This window comes from Thunnus maccoyii, chromosome 1 (genome assembly GCF_910596095.1).
Source record: "Thunnus maccoyii chromosome 1, fThuMac1.1, whole genome shotgun sequence".
NCBI classification, from domain to species: domain Eukaryota; kingdom Metazoa; phylum Chordata; class Actinopteri; order Scombriformes; family Scombridae; genus Thunnus; species Thunnus maccoyii.
In genome coordinates this window covers 28,984,752-29,008,053 of record NC_056533.1, presented here as the reverse complement: position 1 = coordinate 29,008,053, position 23,302 = coordinate 28,984,752, and the positions used below count along the sequence as shown (strand labels likewise).

The 23,302-nt window shown below is 40.0% G+C and overlaps 2 protein-coding genes across 2 annotated transcripts; one reads left to right on the top strand and one right to left on the bottom strand.

Moving 5' to 3' along the window:
• The first annotated feature begins 652 nt into the window (after positions 1–652).
• scg3 (secretogranin III) lies at positions 653–15,271 on the top strand. Its single transcript, XM_042413624.1, has 12 exons — positions 653–1,306; positions 2,166–2,218; positions 2,388–2,430; positions 2,626–2,850; positions 4,665–4,807; positions 5,114–5,269; positions 5,344–5,566; positions 5,924–6,040; positions 9,333–9,416; positions 9,863–9,973; positions 11,981–12,070; positions 14,428–15,271. The coding sequence occupies exons 1-12, from the start codon at positions 1,204–1,206 to the stop codon at positions 14,544–14,546; spliced, it is 1,467 nt and encodes a 488-aa protein (XP_042269558.1). The 5' UTR covers positions 653–1,203; the 3' UTR covers positions 14,547–15,271.
• A 134-nt stretch (positions 15,272–15,405) lies between these two features.
• On the bottom strand, positions 15,406–21,870 carry lysmd2 (LysM, putative peptidoglycan-binding, domain containing 2). Its single transcript, XM_042410882.1, has 3 exons — positions 21,366–21,870; positions 19,228–19,574; positions 15,406–16,163 (listed from the first exon to the last, which is right to left on the bottom strand). Exons 1-3 carry the CDS (start codon positions 21,609–21,611, stop codon positions 16,112–16,114), a joined length of 645 nt encoding a protein of 214 aa, XP_042266816.1. The 5' UTR covers positions 21,612–21,870; the 3' UTR covers positions 15,406–16,111.
• Positions 21,871–23,302: the final 1,432 nt, after the last annotated feature.

Here is a 23,302-nt window from a genome sequence, read left to right as displayed (position 1 = left end):
ACACTTTCTCACAATGAGTTTCTTTTTCATGAGATTCAAGGGAATCTTTTTTGAAAATAAAAGGACATCTTTGATCAAAGCAATAATTCTTTCTCCCTTTGCTGAAGTCTAATAACGAAAACTGGGCATTTAAACCACATCATTTTTGTAGTGAGCTTCACTTTGGGGACTGACACTGGTAACTGAACCCAATAACACCTGCAGAAACAGCTGTAAGAGACGTGGGCTTATATCTAATTAGCAGTACACCGAGTTTATGAAAGGAAAGTGGTCATAAAACCGGCCTTATATGTCTCCCTTGTGTTTATGTGTCTAATTGTTTGCCGTTTTAATAACGGTTGCTATTGACTGGACAGTGGAAGATCTACAACCATGACGCAAATTGTGTGTGACGCACGTCATGGGCGGGTGTCCTGCTAGTACGCTGCAAAAAATACTTCAAAAAAAACTTCAAAAATTCACATAGCAATGATATAAGTTTTAAATCACACAATTGTTATAACAACAGCAGTTTTCTTCCAGCAAATGTAGTCCCATTTTTTCCAGGATTATTTTATCTAAACAAGGATTTTGAGGCATGACATTAACTTACTAAGAAATTTCTGAAATTATGTTTAAGTCTAATGTCACTAGACATATGTAGAGTAATCTCATCCTATTCGTGTATTGCTTTAATCATGAAAAATAACAAAATAACATAACCTTTAGGGACTCGATAGGCTACTAGCTGACATGTCTTGGTAAGATCAGATGGACACTTTTTACAGTGTTCTCCTCCTCCTCCTCTTCTTCCTCCTCCCATTACTCCTCCTTCTCCTCCTCTGTAAAGACAGAGGGGGCAGGTCCTGTTGTAGTAGGCTCTATTACTTACCTGGCAGGTGATGCTGTAGCCCACACGGGGCTTGAAGAGCCTCCCTGCTTATCTGGTTATAATTACAGAGAGGTGACCTGGTTTCAGCACCGCGTCTCGTCAACAGCTCCAGTGCAAAAGCGGAGATTTGGTCAGCCCCTCCCCGCCGGGTGCTTCAGACAGAGCGGGTACCCAGGGCGCAGCCTCCGCGGCAGTTTCAGCACCAGCGGCCGGAGCGGAGCTGTCCACACATTCAGCACTTTGCTCCTGGAGGGGGGGACAAGACCTTCCGCAGGAAGAAGACAGCCAGGAAATATCTTCCTCCTGGACGCTCCGAGACAACTTATTTCAGGATGGCGTCAAAATACGTTGGCCTCTTCATCCTTTTCCATCTTCTAGCCCTGAATGTAGTGAGCCAGATATCTGCCTTCCCCACACCTACAGCCTCATCGGATGGTGAGTAGTCTTTATAATACATTTTTTCCAAGAGGCAATAGGTCAGTCTATTACTTCTAAAACAGTTAGTGGAGACATTTGGTGATTAGAAAGGAGATTTGTAAAAAGCCATAAAGTGCAATAAGGTCATAAAACTTTCAGCACACATGGCTGATGCCTCACATTTTTTAAAATGAGATAAACACCACAGGATCATTATAAACTCATTACCGATCATTTTACCTAATCCTTACATTAAAAACGTAGGAATAGCTGAAGAAATGTAAATAAAAATAGGCCACGTTGAGCAGTAGTCTACATGTGTAGGCAATTAAAAGGATATTGTTTGAATTTCTTGGCGGTTTCTGTTCAGCTTTTTTAAGTGATTTATAATTTACTGTAGCTGTTACATTAAAGCTCTCCTTTAAATTCAGCTGCAAACTTGTTGAAAATAAAGCAAAAAAGCAAACGCCTTTAAAGTTCAGCTCCAGTTAAGCAGTGACTGTTTTTTAACGACGCCTGGACGTCCGTTAAGGCCGCTTGTGGTCTATTTTCGCCGCAGTTTAATCTTTTGTTTGATAATCCGATTAAGCTCTGCCTCTGCGGTGGTGGGATGGGAGAGCAGGAACGATCACATAAAGTCTAAAAGCAAAAAAAAAAGGGAGAGAGAATTTGAACTGATGATAAGAAAAAACAATTCAATAAAACAAAATTTAAAAGTGTAAATTCATGATATTTTCCTATAAAATTAAATAGATTAGGATTAAGATTTGTTTTCTCTATGTGTAATTTACATCTGTAGCCTACAAAATCTGGGTTTATCAATAAAGTCTTCTTTCACTTTCCATTTTCATAATTGCATGCTTTTTTTCTGTTGCAGATAAAACTGTGTACAATAGACAGTTGACAGAAGAAAGACCACTACAAGAGCAGGTAAACTCCTCTGTCTCCACGTCTCATTGCTAAATTTCCCATCCAATATCCGGCCACATTAAGCTTTATGGTCACTTGTCAAACAATCTAAGTATTATCTCAGCAAACATTATTAATGAGCTTATATCGAGAGTGGAAATTATTTGTTCCATGTTCGTCATTTCCCCAGATTGCTGAAGTGGACAGTGTGAAGGCTGCAGTACAGTCAGCTGGTAAGTGGAAACCTTATTGCCAATCAATTAATGACTTTATTTCCGACTGCTGAGTGGGTTCTTGTTGCAGCATTTCCAGTAAAACAGGCTTCATCTGTACTGTAATAACACTTATTAAAACCACATTGTTGTGAGAGTTCATCCGCACAATTTGTATTTCTCCGGTTTGATCATTTTGTTTCTGCTGCCGTTCAGAGAGCAAGCGTCCCACTGGCTCCAAGGACACAGAGTCGGAGCAGGACCGTGATGACTCTACCGTGCTGAAGTCGCTGGCTGACAGCCAGAAATCAAAGGAGACCACTGAGGTGCCAGTCAAGGCGGATCAGTACATCCCAGATGAATCAGATTCCACCAAGAGCCGCCGTCTGGCTGAGGACTACGACTCCACCAAGAATGGGATGGACTACGGCAAGTACCAGGGTAGGCACCCCTGTCACCAAAACACCGTATACTAACAGGTCCTATTGCTTGTAAGGGTGCAGTGGGTGAGCTGCTGACGGCTGGTAGAAAGGTGAGGCTGTTGGCTATGAGTAAGTCTGCTTGTGTGACCTTTGCCCTCTCCGCGAAGGGCAGGTCTCATGCCGCATGCCCCTGTCTGTCTCTGGCCAGCCACCGGGCAGACATTTTAAAGAAGAGTAGACAGAGAAAACACGTGTGCAGCGTGATGGGGATAAGCAGAGACAGATAGAAAGAGTCAAAGAGAGAACACGTGCATGCAAGAGAGAAAGATTATCCTCTCTCCCTCTGAGACACAGTTGTGAAAGCTAACGCTAGGCTACTGAAGCAGCAATACACCTTCTTTTAACTATTTACAGAAGATACATGTCATGGATTTTCCTCTGCCTTTATTTGACATTCCTCTTAAAATTACAGTGATAAAGATGCAGAATCACTCAAGTCTAGTCTCTAATGAAAAATGAAAAGCAAGAAAAGCATTTGTCTCCAACTCTCTGAATTGACAATTCTGTTGTTTTAAAATTGAATTTTGTGCTGATGTTGATTTTCATTCATTACAGATTCAATCAGTTCAGTACACATTTCACTGTATATACATATAATTTGATATCCTTTCCAGTCATCAGCATAAAGCAGAGTCTGTGAGGTGAGGTGACTCAGACACAAAGCGCTGAGTGCTACACTTCATTGATTGATGTGGTCGGCCCGGCAATGACAAGCACCTCGTCAGGTTACGCTACATCTAAATTTGGCAAGCGCAGTCTGGATTTCATTTCTTATTTCCTGGAGTGTGACAGAAATAGACCCAGTACTTGAAGGTACATCGCTGATGATTCAACCTGCTAATATGGGCAAAAGTATTCTGGTGTGGTTTATTTATTTCTCATGTGGACCTTGGAAAGCAGCAGGGACCGTTAAGTAAGAGTCAGACTGTAACAATTGCACATTTCTTACTCAGTAATGCGGATATGGATTTATTGAGTATGAGGAGAGGAGAGGAGAGGAGAGGAGAGGAGAGGAGAGGAGAGGAGAGGAGAGGAGAGGAGAAGAGAGGAGAGGAGAGGAGAGGAGAGAAGAGATGTCTAGTTTTAACCTTTTATCCAAGATATGACACAATAGAGAGACAAGAAGAAGTAGGAAAGACTGATAAGGAGACAGTAGAGAAAGGAGAAGACAAACCATGCAAGCTCCTACAAATGTTGTGTCATTTGTTTATTAAATAATATAGATACATTGAAATATTTCCTGAAATACTGAAGAACATTGTCAGTCAAACACATTAAAGACCCCCTCCGGACCTCTCCATTAAATTACATCTACTCCTTCGCACTCATTGAAAAATTCAGAATCTATGAATATGCAAAAATTTTTCATTTCAAATGTTTAAACTGCTGGATACAAGATGTCAGAGAAGTCCATTCTCAGTGTTTGTGCACTAGAGGCTTCAAGTTTCCATATTACACTTGTGTGAGTCGTGCACTGGCTCTGGATTGGCTCCAAATAGTTGTGATGTCACAAATCATGCTTGTAGGTACAAAGAAACTTTTCTTCTTCAGCTGATTTATGCAAAAACAGCCTTCTAGTGTCAAACTCTGCACACACATCATTCTGCCCAGTAAAAAGCTCAAACATCCAACTGTAGGAAGATGAAGAAAACAGATTTCTGACTGGAGGGGGACCTTGAATTAAAGCAGAAACACCTGCTTTATACTAGTACACAGCTAATAAGCATCTTTAGAAAGCTGAAGTTGGATAACATATGTGTCTTCTCCTCCCAGATGACCCAGAGAGCTTCCGTCAGGTGGACGGCACTCCGCTGACAGCAGAGGATATTGTCCAGAAGATTGCAAACAAAATTTACGAGGAGGACGACAGAGGAGTGTTTGACAGGATTGTTTCCAAGCTGCTCAAACTGGGGCTGGTAGGTCGTGAGCTTGTAACCTCATATGGTGTTCGATAAGACACAGCATGTGGCATGACATTTCCTCAACAGGAGATTGCTCTCTCGGTATACTGCTCATTTCCTTCACTAGGAGAGGAAAAGATGTGTGAAACGTACTTCATGCCTTGAAGAAAAAATAGTTCCAGTTGTGAATTAGTTTTTTGACATTCAATAAGTTGTTTGTTTGTGAGATGGATCTCTCAGTGGCAGTGATCAATGCTGTTCTGTCTACCACATTTTACATTGTTATCATTGTTCTCAGTCTTTCTGTCTGTCTTTCTGTAGATAACAGATAGTCAGGCAGACACTCTGGAGTACCAGGTGGCCGAGGCTCTCCAGGATCTCATCACCAAAAACGCGAAGAACAATGAGATCGAGGACGCCGACAACAACCAAGAAACCAGAGGAGAGCAGGATGACCAGGGCTCGGATGCAAACGTGGTAAAAACCTTCAAAGAAGCGATAGTAATGATATTGATGTAATAACAATAATAATGACAAAAACTTCTCTCCAGGATGCGTGGGAGCAGCCCAGCGAAGACGAGGAGGACGAGGAAGGATACACCGATGATGTTGAGGATGAGGTGGACAGGGATGCAGAAGAAGATAGGGATGACACAGCGGACAACACCTGGGACAGAGATACTGAGGAGGGCAATGAAGTGAGCCCAGAGGACGGGCTCCAGGACCTGCAGTACTTCCCAAACTTCTACCGCCTGCTCAGAAGCCTTAACTCAGGTAAAAACACAAATGTACCAGAGGTCACTGTGACATCTTAAATCACATATTATCATTGCTTCTCTCCAAAGATAGCAGTTCTTCAGATCAAGAACAAGACTAGAGAGCTGTTGTTGTCATGGCAATATTGTTCTCAAAGATGAGTCAGTGCCTGTTTTGTCCGCCTTTGTTTCCCCTGACATATCTTCCTAGGAAGTGCGGATGAAATGTGCACACTAATTATTCATAAACCCATCGTCATGACCCCTGCGGTCAAACAACATGTGGTAACATTAACACCATGGCAACCAATTACCGGTGCCAAAACATCGATACTAGATGTTGGTTTTGAGTGAGTCTTCTGGTTTGCTGTTGCAGATGAGGACGCGCAGGAGAGAGAGACACTGATCACTATCATGAAGACGCTGATTGACTTTGTGAAGATGATGGTGAAGTACGGCACCATCACACCTGAGGAGGGAGTGTCCTATTTGGGTAAGACATGACAGAACGGCAGATGTGTTTATTTATAGACGGGAACATCAAGTGCCTGAAGCTAAGGCTTCATCTAAAAGGTATCTTAGGTTCCAAAGTCCTTGAAGACCTCATTGCATGAAAGGTGAATAACATGATGTCATGTTGTGATAGTGGGTGATGAGTCAATAATATGGTACCACTTTACAAGTTGTAGTGAACTAATCAAATAGATCAGTTATAAGCAATTAATAAGAAAAACTTTTTGGTTGCCAGGTTTTAAGGATTTTTTTGATTGTTTGGCCATTTACTTGAACCAAAATCCATTTATTAACAACTTGTTAACATTTATACTTGCAAACCTGATGGATTAAAAACTTTTTATTAATGACTTAATAGGATTTATAAAGTGTAGACCTGATGAATTATTAGGAAGGGAGAAACCTATTAAATAGAAGGGTTAAACAGGATAAAAGTGAATGCCTTTCTTGAACTTCTATTAATAGCTTATAACTGATCTGTAAATTATTTATTTGCCATTAATTAAGCCATTAGTTACAGCTTAAAAACTCTTTATAAATGGTAGCTTATTAGAAAGTGGAAACCATTATTCAATATTATTCATTATCATCAGTTTATCAAATTATTGTGTCTCTACTTTGAGTGGCATCATGTCATTCCAATTAAATTGTAATTAAAAACTAACAGAAAGAGTTATTTAGGGTTTTATTTTACACATGTGAGGAGTTGCTGATGTAATGCTTTACAGTGGAACATAGTTGATTTCTTTGAAGTCTAATTTCTTGTTTTGTGTGATTTTGCATACATTCACCATATCACAGTATATTTAATATCATGAAATATTCTTATTAATATTGTAATTCCAACTATATTGCACAGCCCTACATACAGTACGTGTTTCTAACAGAAGGATGAAAGATTCACATTTTAAGTTTAAATCCCTTAGTTGCATTAGCTGGCTAATGTGTGTGAATTTCTGCGTCTCTGTGTGTTATGAGTGCTTTTTCCTTGTTTTCTGTGTGTGTTCAGCCGAGTTAATGTTCCCCATCAGCTGGTGCAGTGGAGTGTGAAGCCTGCACAGACAGATTAGTGTCAGGGGCATCCTATAACCAGGCCAGTTTTCATGGCTGGCCATCATGTTAGTAGCCATTGGAAAGGTCAGCCACCTGTAAGGGACAGCTGTCATCTCTCTTTGCGAACCTCAGAGAGCCCCAGACACAACATCTCTCTCCTCTCTCTCTCTGTTTCAAATGACACACAATGCCACACAGAAAAAACAGAAATGCTATATAAGGAAGAAGATTTGTGTGTGTGTGTGTGTGTGTGTGTGTGTGTGTGTGTGTGTGTGTGTGTAAAATCAGCTCGGCAGACAATTGCGTTCTTAACTAGGGTTGTAAGATTATTTTCATTATCTATTAATATTTTAATTATATTTTCATCATTCAGTCAATAAAACATCAGAAAATTGTAAAAAAAAAAAAAAAAAAAATGCCCATCACAAGTTTCCAGAGCTCAAAGTGACATCTTCAAATTGCTTGATTTGCTGCACCAACCGTCCAAAACCAAAAGAAATTCTAATTAAAATGAGATTAAACAGTGAAAAACAGCAAATCATCACATTTTAGAAGCTGGAAACAGAGCATGTTTGTCATTTTTTCTTAATAAATGACGTAAACAATCACTTTAATTATTAATTTTGTAACAGATTAATTTTCTGTTGACCAGCTAATCAACTTAACAAAGAGCAGAGATATAAATATGTTGCTAATTATAATGAGTTTAAAATGTGTATAACCTATTATAAGAACAGTGATTGAGTACTAGTAAAAGTAAGGCTGGCCTAATCAGTACTCCCTCAGATGACCCCTGTAGCAGCTGCTGGCCATTATGCTCACACAGCGGAGCAAATGACCACTGCTGATGTTACACACCACGACATAACAGGCATATACCATTACACAAGATGTGAGTTTCCTAGGCAACCCCTTAGCTTTATGTAGTATAGGTTGCGCAGGGTTAACAGGACAGAATTTCACCATCGCCTAGCAACACATCAATGTCCCCCCTCCCCACCTCTGCCCCCCCAGCTGCCCATAATGCTCCGATGAGTCAGACAGGTACACAACTGAATACACACAGCTATCAGTCAAAGATAATCTGCCTGAGGGTGATACAAGCCCAAAGATAGAGAGAGAGATGCAGAGGAAGAGAGCGGGGGAGGTAAAGGCGGTGTGTTTGTGTGTGTGTGTTTGTGTGGGCAGAGGGAGAGGATGAAATAATGGGCTTCCACTGTGCTACAGGTGGGAGGGGGCGGCATGAATACACAGAGAAAGCACAAGGGAAAGAGAGATGGTTAGATAATAAGAAATAAAAGGAGGCTGTAGTGAACATAGATGAGTATGGAAATCATAAGGCTCCTCAATGCACAGTTATAGAGCTGAAGTTAAGCCTTCCTGTTTCAGATATCTTATCTTTTGTCATAGTACAAAACTCCTGCAGGATCTGGACCCGAAGCAGAAAACATTTATATTTTTATGAGTCAGTCAGACTTAAACCAATGCGGAATTACCTTAAAGTGCGCCAATGGCCACCAGATACTAGCCTCCAAAAATCCCTGGCTCCCATTGACTTCTATTCAAAAAGTGTCACCTTCTCTCTAGAAATACTAAGTCACTATATTTTTTTCCAATGAGTCATTATGGTCTCAACTGCTAAATTTGAGCCCTCTAATAGCGTTAAGTGAACTTGATATAGAGGATTACATACAGTTATTAGATCATTTTTACACTTTTGTTTATTCATGTTCTCAACTCCTCAAATAAATGTGATTATTTTTGTTATATGTTTGGCCCCCAGTTTTACCTTTTTATAATGAAATCTAACTCTTTTGTGCTGTGTTCAAAAGGTGACACTATATAACTTTGAGGTTTACACGTGAATCTAGAGGTAAAAAATTACAGGCCTGTGTCTTTGTTTATTAAATAAGTGGATTCATTATCCCTACAAAGGCTGTTTTTGGCAATATTCAGTTGATGATTCATAAATAAATTATTGAAAATGAAAATGGAGAAAAATAAGATTTTGTTTATTACGATCATCATACACTCGCATGTCCTTTTCGTTAATTGGATGAAACCCTTTTCTAATGATAATTACCCTCTGAGTCACACTGGAAAAGCGAGGGGCTTTCAAGCGGTTAAGAGGCTTTTCATTCATCGTCTGTACAGTGAACTGACTACACAACGCTGATTAAATCTAACATGAATATTTGGCCTGTCTCACCCACCTGTAGAGAACCTGGATGCTATGATCGCCATGCAGACCAAGAACAAGCTGGGCAAGTCTCTCGGGGCTCCTGATTTCACCGGATCCAACGGTAAACAGCCTCACAAGTCAAATATGTTCAGAAAAACACAAACTTGTTTATTAGAATATGTGGAGGTACATAAGTTTGACTGTGCAAGTACGTTTCCCCTACAAAATATGGTTCTACCTATGGGAATAACTTAATCTTAAAAAAAACTTGGTGACCAACAGCACATCCTGAGGTCTTTTAAAACTTTTTAAGTTGTACAAAAGATGTTTATTTTTCTCATTTTAGTCTTCATGAGGGTTAGTTTGTTGCCAGAATGCTCTCCATAACCTCACCCACCAGTTATGGGGATACATTTCTAAGGGCAGAAACACATGGTTTGGTTGGGTTAAATTTACCTTTACATATCTCCACCAACAACTGAGATCTATTTTCTCACATATTATTGATTCACCCTCTGAAAATAGCTTTACATTTTTATCATTCCCTGTACTGTTTCCTCGCTTTAGGAAAATACTTGGATGAGGATGACAACACCAAGGCCGAGGCTGCCAAGATGCAGAAGGAGTATGAAAACCTGAAAGACTCAACCAAGGAGGAGCAGCCGTCAACTGAGACCAGTCAGTCCACAAACTAATCCTGATGACCAGAGGAAACATGTGTTTAGAAATTTGATTATGTGCTAAATACTTTTATACAAATTTTCCATTTAGCCCCCGAAAAATGATGAACTATGTGCCCCTTTTTTTTTTTTTTTTTTTTACTTTGCAATATGATTTCATTGTTTTGTTTTGTGTCACATTTCAAATAAATGCACAATTTTCAAATATTATTATTCTCAAATATGCAAATTTACATCAATTTAATGAAGCAAAAATGTTCATATTCACTCTACTTCAGTAAACAGTCTTCTAAATTTGTCTGAATGCGACGGCTGTCTGAATGCGACAGTCACAGCTGTGACGGCAGACCTTTTGTTTTGACTCAGCGGGGCCAACAGGAAATAAACAACACTGTGCAGTCCAGGCCAATCATAGCTAAGTTCCTGAGTGTCCCTGAACTAGGCCAGTCCAATAACACTCACAGGACAGCCTATCACAGCTGCCATTATTTTCTGTGCCTGTACACTATCCTGTACCCACTCAACAGCCTAATCCACACGCACACAGACACACACACACACACACACAGACACATAAAAAAGGAAAAACAAAATGAAACATAGAGCAGGATTACCCTCAGGACATTTATTCCAGCAGGAAATGAAGTAAATCCTGAGTAATGTCAACTAAAATCTGTGTTATGTATATGTTGACAGGCTGCACTGAGTTACATCATAATATTTATGGACATATGAGGGTCATATGTCATTAATCAAGCAAAATTCTTACATTTAATCTGTGGTTAAGCAATAATCTAATCATGATTGGTAGCTAGCTTCAATTTTAATCTCTTCAACTTTAATCTCTTAATTTTCCTCATTGTCTTCTAGACAACTGTTTACTTCAGATTACTTCAAATTAACTATTTATATGAGTTCTGTTAACCAACATGTAAATAACAGAAAATAACCAGGAGACGCGAACACAACCAAACCAAAAAAAAAAGAGGGAGGGATGGGGTGGGGTAGGAGAGTTGGGATTGTCATTGGGGTTACCTGTTCATTGCAAATCTGTTATTATAATATGTTATTTTATGGAGTCTGTCTTTGGAGTCAATCTTATTCCATTTTTTTTACAATGTCTGATTGTAAAGGTTAATCTTTTCATGTCCAAAATTGGTTCTATTGTTGATAGACGTGAATTTAGTTTTAGTGGATTTGGCTGTTTCCATGTCCTTGTCACCTGCTTCATGGCTGCAATATGTTAACGAGATACATGTCAGCCGATTTTATCTTTCCTAGTAAATTAGTACCCAAAATATTTTCTAGTTTAAAAGGTCAATAAATTAATCAAAATTATACTTTAAGGTTTTCTCAACCTCTTCCCAGAAAAGTAATACAGGAAAAGAATTTGTGTGTATAATTTGCTACTTGTTCCCCACATCCTCTCCACCAACTAGTCCCTCCTAATGAGTAACATTTCCGATACTTATAATGCATAATAAAATATCTCATGCTCACTCTCCTAGCAAATTCCTTCCACAATTTTGATTGTGATGTCTTAAAGTTTCCACGTAGAAAATTTCCAGTCTTCTGCTGATATGTTCATTTCTAATTCTTTTTTCCCATTTCCCACTATGTTAATTCCCATTTCTCTTTTACGTTATTACCACAACTTTAATCTCAAACTGTAGGTTTCATATACATATCTCCCACGTTTTCTGCATGTGCATGTCTTATTGTGCTGTTAGTTCAATATGAAAGTACAATCCTGGCCGCCAGCGTGTTCCCATTGCTACAGAAATTTAAAAACTGAAGCAAAACTCTTGCTTTAGGAAAATGTTGTGGTGTAAATTATTAATAAGTGTAAGGCAGCACTGTCTTACTGTTTGGTAGATACTATGCTCTTCTGGAGTATTAATGTGCTACATGAGAAGTAAAGAGAAATTATTTTCTGTTTTCTTAAACATAAAACGGGAGCGTTCTCATGTCTCCTTTTTTTATTTGCTCCTTCTCTAAACTTCAGATCAGCCTGGCAAATCAGAGACCTATCTGGAGGCCATCAGAAAGAACATCGAGTGGCTGAAGAAACACAGCAAAGAAGAAGGCAAAGATGGTGAGAGACACTCATTTTGCTTAGTAACCAACTGAAGAAACCAACTGCAGACAAAAATTCACTAACGTTTCCATTTTATAAGTCTAATTAATATGTTCTCCCCTGTCCGATCTTGGCTTTAGTTGTAAGAGCTAGAACAAGAAAACATCTTCATTTGCAAACCTCGTGTCCTCAGTAAACTGTGGGGGGTCACAGACAGGTCTAAGGCGACACACTGAAGAACAAAAAAATTGAAGCCTCTTTTGTTATCTTGAATTTGCAATTAAAATGAGTGTGGGATACTGGATAGATGCTTCACTCCAGATCTCATGAATATGGATAAATCTTGATGAGCCTGTCCTAATTACTCATGATGCAGCTGCTTTGTTCAGAGACAAAAGTCTATTCATTTATTCCCTCCTACCTGTTCCTCAACATTTATGGCGTGTGTCTGTCCAGTTGAGCACACGTGCAAATGTGTAAAAAGGAGATGTTATTGCAAATATTGAACCTAGTACATAATTAGCACTTCTATCACAACATCACAAAAACGCCACGAACAGACCATCAATCTCTGCTCATTTCTCAAGATGTATAGCACATGTTTGTGAGTGCATCTCTGTGATACAACCGTACCAACACTGTTAACTGTCACTGCTCATAAAGAAGCAGCATGCGACCCAGAAACTGCACCAGTCTGCAGAGCTGTGAAAACTGTGATAGCCTGACACACAAAAGTCTGCTGTTCAGCTCTCCGCAGTGTAAAATCAATGCCCAGTGGTGCTTAATTAAGCAGCAGAGAATGAAATGTTAATGAGTTCTCACTATTCAGGCCATCCGTGCACTGGTGATCATCACATTAGTTCTTCTCGGACTAAAAAAAAAAAGTTCTAGCTCAGTGATACTTATACGTACAGTTAATGTTCACTGACCTGATCTAATCTGAGCCGATCAATATGTGCTTCAGCCGCTGAGGACAGAGGAATTACAGATAAAAAACAAAGTTTGACCCAGATTCCTGTGTGCATCTTAAAAACCAAAGAAAGAAAGAATGCCTTCAAAGCCTGACGCTGAGCTTACAGAGCTGGAGTGTCCAGAGCAGAGGGGCCGGAGCAGCAGGGAAGTTTTGTTCTGTGCTCATCTCCAACCTGGCTCCATATGGGACACTTCATTAGCATTCTAGTGCGCTTAGCGGTTGTCTGGGACAACAGAGGCCTCCCCGCCTGCCTGTCAGTGATCCGGGCAGAGGAGACAGACAAGCTCAGAGTGAACACGCACTCAGAGAGTCAAAATGTGCCCTCGCCCAATTTTCCCAGGGTGGTACTCTCAGTGACTAAAATGATACACCGTCTGTTCCTACTTATCCATCACACCTTGTATCACATTAAATTTCTCCCTCTGCATGCTCTCTCTGTATTTTAGTTTATCTCCAGTGAAAGAACAGCAGGTGGAGTACAAAAGCCTTTTCAACCAAAAAAACAGTGTCATAGAAACAGCGTGGGCAACAAGCCATTTATTGTGTTTACTCTACCAGAAACACCCATTAGGACAATCTCAGTGGACTGGTTGTGTGTAAATGTGTGCGTACCTGTGTGTATGTTTGTGTGTGTGTGTGTGTTTGTGTGTTTACGCCTACACGCTACACAGATTAGCCAGAGGAGCAGATGGACGTAGAGTCGTCATCCTGTTTTTGGCTCTGGGGCTCCTCACAGCCAAGACTGAGAGAATCAGTGCTGTGTCTAATCACATTCAGTTAATCCCTCACACATGTCATGTTTGTCATCGGTAAACTGTGTGTTGCAGCAACTGTATCTTGAAGCATCTCAATAAATTGCCGTAGCTGGAAATGTTAGCGTGACTTCTGGGCTGTCCTCTGTCCTTCTGTTCCCTCTTTATTCAGTCATTCAGCACAGGGGGAAGTGGTGCAGCAGCTGTTTGCTCACTCTGAAACTCATTTGTTGCCATGATTTATAATACAGAGTTGGTTCATATCTAAATATAGCTACATCATACTGCGGCCTTATGGTACTATTTTAAAAGGCAATGACTTATCCAGAACAGGGTGGATACAAACTGTGCTTAATAGAAGGTATAATTATGATATCACTGTAAGAAGTGTAACTTATTATGTCTCAGTCAGTGATCTTTTGACCTCCTTATTTAATGCTTGTACATGTTATCTTCTACCACAGACATACTAACCCTGACCTCAATCCTCCTTGATAATGAACTACCGAACCAGATTATGGCTTGTTTGAGTGTCTTGTCTTAAGAAGACACTACTTCAGGATAGGATTTTGATGTCTGATCTGTCTTATGATCTTCCTCTCTGTGTCCCAGATTATAAACCCGTCATTTGTTCTTGTCTTCCTTTCTAGATTATGACCTGTCCAAGCTGAAGGATTTCATGGACCAGCAGGTTGACTCCTACATCGAGAAGGGCATCATCGCCAAGGGCGAAGGTGACACCATCAAGAGGATCTACAGCAGCCTGTAACGCCATCATCCATCATCCAGCCAAACTCTGGCCTAAAACACAGGACTGAATCTGACACTAAGATCTGCAACAGAGCCCTAATTTCTTACAGTTTTTTCCCATGGCATGGTAAAGTATATACTATGTATTCAAAACTACCTGCTTAGAGGAACTCCTTTACTCTCCCATACATCCCCCAAACATATCAAGAGAAGGGATTTAACAACACTATCAACAAAACAGTAAAATCATTCCTAACTGATAATATTTGCACGCCAAGATTGCAGAGTAATAGAATATTATTGAGAGAGAATTTTATGTAACTGACTGACGCATCCAACTAAATAATAGCATTTACTCCATCTTGACCCTCGTGGGAAATTAATGTTATGAGAGTATGATGCTGTAGCTTTGTCATCAACTACTGTTTCCAATAAGTTTTTTGCAACAAATTACATATATATCAAATTGTACTCATTATGTGTAACCTGTCTTAGCCTATTATATTTCTTTTTCCGGTGTATATGTAAGATCTTAATGTATTCCTGCTTTTCATTTTACCAAAAATATATTTGTTGTGTATCATCATGTCAGTGCCCTCTGTATTCCTTTGTTCCGTTCTGCTGTAATTCTTCTGGGGCCCACTAGGGGGCGATGAATGCATCGTTTTTCTCTGCACATCTCTGTGAGTTCAACATTTCCATCTCTTTAGAGACACAAGATGAAGTATTTTTAAATGTAAATATCTGTGATTTTTTTTCCTAAAGTGTAAAAGCAATTAAAACATTGCCTTTTCTTTACCTGTGTACTTAACTCACTTAAAACTCACATCCCCACATGCTCACAAGAACCTGTCATGAAAACACTCCAGATCTTCATGTCTTGGTTTAAATACTTATTTATTCTCCCCAAATAAAACCAACATAATTTAGAAGCACATTAAAACAGCTGTAACAGACAGTTCTCCACACACATAAATAATGCATTCACACTTCAAAAAAATAGAGCAGTCCCTTCTGTTCCTAAAGAAAACGCTTCAATGAGGCAAACGGAACGTGTTGAAAGGCTTGAGTCCATCCACCGCTTCTGTTTAGGGTTTGCTCATACAGGGTAAACACTGATGAGGAAGGCCTGAATATACTTTCCAATGATGCTATTCTAAGAGGGGATTTAGAAAATCAGAAGCGGTTAGCAAGGCTAACAAGCTAATCCTTCTGGAATTGCTTAGCACTCTGTGAGTGAGTGTGTGTGTATGTGTGTGTGTGTGTATGCAGCAGGTGGTTTCTATACAGCAGCTTCACAAGCATATGATGAATGGATGGGCACATGTGCTAGGATATAAGATGCTCCTCTGCACTGTAAGTCTCCCAGTAAAACTTTACAAAACAATAACAATCATATACATCATAATAATTGCATATCAATAAATAAAAAGGCAAACATGACACATTTGTTCAACATTGTTTGGTAAAAGCAAAAAAGGTAAAGAATAAAGCATGAGGTCATGGTGTGAAAAGTGTTTTGTGTGTGTATGTGTGTGTGTGTGTGCATCAGAGACAGAGCTCCAGGTAAACAGACTCGTCCTTTTAGATCTCCTGGTATGACGTCGTGGGGGCCGTGTAGTTCTCCTCACTGCTCCTGGAAATGAGGAAAAGACAAAACAACTTTTACGTTGTTGGACATTTTCCACAGTGGAAACACATTTTAACATGACTGCACACACACACACTTGATTTGAACTCCTCCCATCCCTTTCTCTCTCTGCGTAACTGGTCACCACAGTGTCTAGGTGAGTGTGGTGTGTGTGTGAATAATGGATGAAGCTAATCAAACAGCCGTATTGTTCTCAGCTGCAGCCGAGGGCTCATCTGGCGAGGAAATGGCCTCCCAGTATCACACAGCTCCATCATGAACTTTTACTTTTTATCCAGCCACGATTTTACAAATTATTGGTGTACATGTCTAAAAAATTCAGTATTCGTAAGTTGGGATAATCAGTAATACGGTTAATTAGGCGATGAAATACAGCAGCATTGAAATCAATAGTGACTGAAAAAAAGTTCTCCAGGAGAAGCTGTAAAAAAAGTTTCTACAGGCTGGTGGATTTTCTTTGACTGTCTTACACGTTAGACTTCTGTCAATAATACAGTCGGAGGGATCAATCTTTTAAACTAAGAAGAACTCAATATCAAGCGCTCGGCACAGTTCTACAGACCTCTCATGGAAACAGAAAAGTATAATAGATGCCAAACTTACTAATTTCTCGCAAGGACGTAGCGGAAGATAAACTTAACCCGGTTTACTCGGCTCTTTTTAATCACAGCTAAACAAGTTGTACAGATGGAAGTCCCCCTCTACTCAAAAATGAGTTTCACTTATTGTAACTTCACTTGTTGGATGTTTGAGCTTCACTGTGCAGAATGATGCATGTGGCTGTTTTCATCATTCATCTGCTGAAGAGGGAAAGTTTCTTTGTGTTCACCAGAAATCTGAGTTTAAAAACATGCACACAGAAGCATGATTTAGTGACATCACAAATAGGTTGGGAGTCAGTCGTGGTCCAGTACGCAACTTATACAAGTACAGTACAAATACACTGAGAGTCCATTTTTCAGTGAAGTATTGTAGGTGGCATCTTGTTTCTAGCTGTTCAACTTCAACATATCTGCTTATTCATTGATTTTGTAAGTACATTAGTAGCTTTTAAGAAATGTTAGGTTTCTTTAAGGGAAAAACCATATCAGACACAAATGATCATAATCATATAAACAATAGTAGTCCACATTCTACGGGTGTGTTTACAGGGTCAACAAGAGACTGGGTGTTTGCTGTGATGACCTCCAGATGTTGGGACGGTTTGCTCGATGAGATCAGACTGATGGACTCTTGTTCTAAGCTGCTTTTGAAAGTGCATTTTTAATCGCAAGGCTTTTCTATAATCTATCTCTATGACTAGTAGAATTTGAATTGAAGTTGTCATAACTACAGTTACAAGTGTTTTTGTGTTTGTTGAAGCACTTTATAATTCCTGTGCTACCATACAAATAGCCGACAGTTATTATATGATTATTATAAATGTAAGTGAGGTCTTTGTATCGAAAAGCAAGTTAAAGACATAAACAGTATTGATTTAGTTTGTGGTACATTTGCCATGTAGAATGTAAATAATGTAAATTTATGGTAATATCATAGTAACTAACATCAAACTACTGTATTTATAGGTTATATGAAGATATATGGTCTAAAGGAAATGCATCAATCAGTTTATTCCCTTCAGTTAGCTTAAGAGATTTGTGGTTTGTTTCATACTTGGGAGGAAGCCAAACAGGCATGTGGTCTGTGTTTGCTCTGTGCAGAAACAACGGAGCAAGCCTCTGTTTGTCTAAACACACTGCAGCTCCACAGGCCAACGTTTGATGTGGCTGGAGTCAGAGACAGGGCGGCTTAACACAAAGCAAAGCTTTGCTTCAGCCGATAGGTAAACATTTAAAGATGAATTGAAAACCTTGTCTGGCACCTTTTACTCAAGGCTTGTGCCTTCGTAAAATGAAACAGAGGTCTTGGGTTACTGGAACATCACAATTAAGCTAAAAAAATAAATAATTAAAACTAGGAAAAAATAATAGTGTGATGTCCTGACACACTGACAGAGCCTATCTAACAGGATTTGAAATCAAAATTTAAAAATTCAAATAGCTGAAGAATTGTAGGGATATATACTATGGTAATGGTATACTAGATGACCGATGTGACCCTCTTTATTCTTTCAGGACAAATTGGAAGTCTTAATTTTGCATGGTCCCACCCATACCAGTAAAAATAGAAATCAGATACAATGGGCAGCTGATGCCAGTGCAGCTGCCAAAGAGGTCCGGTAATGTAACCCTGTGTTACTTTGCTTGACCCTGAGGACCACAGCGAGGAAACTAACGTAACAGCTGCTACAGGGAGAGTCTGTTGTGAAAACATAATAGTTTGCGCAAAAAAAACCTTGAGAGAGCCTGAAATGTCTTAAGACTGCTGCAGTGTGACTCAGTCCTGACTTAACTGATAGTACCAGAGAGAGTTTCTTCGTGACTGGGTGCATGCCAGGCATCCATTACTACCCTGCTACTGAGCATTCTCTGTCTCAACATGCAGTCTCAGGAAAATATGTTCAGGCCTGATTCAGCAAGCCTGATCTCCTGCTAAATACTTGACTGTTGCACAACTCTGGCATCCGACTAGTGAAGCCGATCTGCAAAAAACCCCTGATTCCTGTCTTCAGTCCATCCTACTTCTGTGAGAAGATTTTCACTCCTCTGCATTTTGTGTCTGTGTGCCTCTGGATTGAGCTTTAGACACTCACCTACTGTGCCCAATTTCCTAGAAGCATTTCAAGGCTGAGATTATGTACGTCTGTGCGATAAGATCATCTGCTTTTGGGAAAAGGAGTGTTGTAAGCAAGCGTGCACATTAACACATATAATCACACTAACTCCCAGTTTGGCAGGCTAGAAAAAAATGACTCAGCATTTATGACAAGCACAAGGCTGATTGGACCATGAGGGAAGAACTGAGCTTGTTGACTTATTTCAATTTAGAGAAATTCATAAAGAAAATGACTGTGCTGGAGCTTTCACAAGCCTGGTATAAAAGAGTGCATGGCGCTCACATGCAGGAAACAAGCAGCGGTTTGGCAGGGGCTTGTTTAATACCTCACCTTACTTCCTCTTCTTTCAGCCTACGCGCTGCCTGCTTTGACTGTTTGATTTGCAAGTCCAATCTGTGTAAGAAGTCTTTGGCTGAGAGCTCCTCTGGTTGGGGCTGGGGGGGTTTGGAGTCCTCAGGGGGCGGGGAAGGGGGTGGTGAAGGTCCCTCGATATCCTGCAACATAACACAAGGTGTATCTGTCTCCTGGCACGCTGCTTCGCCGTCCCCATCGGGAGACTCCAGAGACAGTCCGTTAAATATGGAGCGCTTCTCCGACACCACGGGGATGTTGAGGCTGTTCTTTAGAAAGATGCAGTCGTTGCTGAACAGCTTGTTGGCTCTCTTGATTTGCTCCATCTGGCATTTCGGGGTGACAGCAAGAAGGACAGTGTTAATAGCAGCTTCTCTCCACCATGATTACTATCATTACTGTTCTGGTTCTGTGTCCGCCATCTATGACCTTAAAGTCCAGATGAAACAGCATTATGAGACTATCTAACTCCCGTATTGTATTGTGACATATTTCCGAGTGAAAAAGGATAGACAGGTGGGATGTTGTGAGGAATTTGATTTGAATGTTGAAAGGTGGGTGTATCATAATGAATCTTAGCTCTGTGCTGCTAAAACTTGATTGATGGATGGATGACATGATATTATTGGTTGAAATTGTTTGGTTCAAGCCTACGTAAGCACACGTCATATTTTGTTTTACAGGAAAAAACACATGATTGCATTTTGATATAATACAAAGAAATGGACTGAATTGTAGTTTTTTGGGATATATTGTTAAATAGGTGCACAATATGACTGGGAATGTGATCTAAAAGGGTTTAAAAAAAAATCATTTCATCTTGACTTTAAGCAACAAATATAAGGTGTCTCTGTTATTTTGTCCACCTGACAGTCAGTGCTTTAATAGAGTTTTACTTTAAAAATGCTTTCTTAACTGGAGAAAAATGCATCTGAAACTGCATTTAGACCATCATAACTCTCCACTGAAACTCACTGAATCAATACTTTGAGATTCTGTTCGGTTTGTTGGCAGCTGTTTACGTTTTTGAAATGCATAAAGGAGGTAATATTTCATTATATGTTGTATACAATATTTATGTGGAGGTACTCAGGATAGAAGCAGTGGAAGGCGAGCCAATATCCAATATTTAATAAAGTAAGTAGATATTGTACTTTAGTGGTGCAATTAATCAAATTACGTAGGTACAATTGAAACACAGAGCATGTGGGGGCCCAAGAGGTCTGATGGTCTTGGGTCCCTTGGTGCAGTTGCCACTTTGCCTGGTTGGTAATCCAGCTGTTGAAAGTTGAGTAAACAAGCAGACTTGATAAACTTTTCAGTTTCATTCAACTGTCTGAACTGCTTTGACTTTGAAAGCTGCATGAAATGGTATGCATGACTGGAAAATCTGAAATGAAAGTTCAATCAGGAAGCACATGATGAAAAGAAGAACGGAAAAAAAGACTTAGAGGATGGGTTCAACACTTTTCAAGTCTGTCTTAAAACATCATCAGGTGCCCAAATGAAAATTTAAACAAGTTTTGCTCACGGTAATCATTCCGCCTGCTCATACTGGCTATTAGAAGATCCTCTCCAAATGTGTTTACAATGTAAGTGATGGGGGGCCAAAATCAACAGTCCTCGTTTTGAGAAAATATGTATTTGAAAGTTTATCTGACAATAATATGAAGCCTCAGCTGTCTGAGTTAGTCAAATAACTTGACTGTGTTTTCCTGTCCAACTGCAGTGGAAGGATTGTAACAAAAAGATGGAATCACTTACATTGCCAGTGTTCATTTGAGCACCTGACTTCTGCTTTAAGACACACTTGGGGAAAAATGCAAACATATCCTTTAATGTGTTTGCTCACAACTTCATCCTACAAGACGCTACAACAGCATTTCTTCAGAGCTCAAGTTTATTTTGGTGTATGAATTGACTTTAAAGGGGAATCAGACCATGGTGTGTTGACAGATCAACAGAGGATGCTCACATGATTGATAGTCAACAGGCGTGATTTTATCTGTTAAAAGTGGTAGAGTGCATGACTCTGATTTCATATCCCATCCTTTCTTCTTGTCAAGGTGAACATCAAAGTGTAAACTAACATCGCAGTGGCTGTTTGGCAACCTTACCGTGACACCGTATTTGAGAGCAATCCCTTGCAGAGTATCACTGTCTGTAACCCGATGCTCTATGTATTTCTCCCCCAGAGAGGCCGTGACGCTGGCTGTGCTTCCGTAGGAGCGGATCTTGGTCCGGGCCAGGCTCTGGGACAGTTCGCTCTCTGACTCGGAACCGGACCTGGACCGAGGGAAGATGGGCTGGCCGAATCGTCCTCCTCCATCCCGCATCGGCAGGACGGGCGAGAACTCCGCCATCTTCTCGTGAATAAATAAAGAGCCCGATTGCCTCTGTGTGTTTTAACGCCCCACCTGACTCGCTGTAATAAAAAAAAACCCGGTGATTTACGCCGCAGGGAGATTCCCATCCGCGGTCATATTGTGCCTGTCAGCTGAGGGAGTAAGAGACATGTTTCGGGGACCACTACCTCACAGTTCGCTTTTGTCATAGATCTGTTACGTAGACGTAAAGACGTAAAGAACGTCCGCGCGTCCAGTCCATGAATGTTGGTCCGGTCAGGAAGTGTTCTACGAAGACCCGTCCTTCTCGGCTTCTGATTGGCTCTGACCCTGATATTGTTACGCCTCATGTCTAAATCTAACCAATCTAACTAACGAAGGCAACGAGTACTAGCCAATCAGAGGCAGAGCGGGGCGGTTTTTCGCAATATAGATGTACGTCGCCGCTATGCGTCTGCGCGGTCGCCATATTGGGGCGGTAAATCTCTGCTAGTAAACAAATACAACGTGTATTGAGAGCTGCAGACTTCACTACAAAGTCGACTGCAACTCGTTTAATTCTGAACCGATTTTCATGAAATTTAGTTTTTTATAGACGTGAGAAAGTGAACATGATACTGGTGACTTGTTAGGATTAAACTCAGTTATGGGGCGGATATAATCAGCTCTATGGAATAAGACCAAGCACATCATGCTCTGGCTGCAAAAAGCTATTGTAACCATATAGTTTGTCTATAAACACATTTTTTCCAGTCTGATAATGATCGTTTTTATTTTAGGGTTACCATCTCTTTTCAGTAGGTAACTATTTTACTTACCTCTCATACTACAACACTAATGTTCATACACAACCTCATCCATATATATGTTTTCTAAGTTGCTGAATCACAGCTATTTATAATGAGAACGACAGCACCAACATCCTGTTTGGTGCGTATCGTCACAAAGATAGACACCCTCACACATACACTGACACACAGGTCTAAAACTCAAATTTGTCCTGTGTTTGTGTGACAGAGTACACACACATGCATAAACTTGCCCCTATAGGTTCATAGGCCACACACAGTGAGAGAGAGATCACACAATGGTTGAGCAAAGGCCATTACGTTATAAAGGCATTGTCAGTATTATATGTAACGCCACCACAAAATGACAAAACTACAAACAGCTATGAAAATGAGTTTTCCTAGCTAACCAAACATCAGTGTGTAAGCAGCATGTTACCGTTGTAGCTGCTGGAGGTGGAGCTAGTTTGAACTACTTTATACAGTTAGCTAGTTTAGCCCAGTGGTTCCCAACCTAGGGGTCAGGCCCCTCCAAAGGGTCACCAGATAAATCTGAGGGGTCGTAAGATGATTAATGGGAGAGGAAAGAAGAAATACACACAAATGTGTTTTCAGTTTTTGGACTTTTTCTCTGATCTTTGATTTTTGGTGAAATATTGGATCATTTGAACATCTCTTGAAATTAAACCATGTGAGAAGTTTAGAGGGAAAAATCACTATTTGGTGGAGCTGTTAACAACTCATAGACATCTGAAATGTGACCCCGACTACACACTGCTTTTTATAAGACATCAAAAGGTTGGAAACCACTGGTTTAATCTTTAACAATGTGTTGTATTTTAAAAGTTTATTATATTATCCATTGTGTCAAATCTTCATCTGAAAAGTAACTAAAACTGTCAAATAAATGTAGTGGAGTAG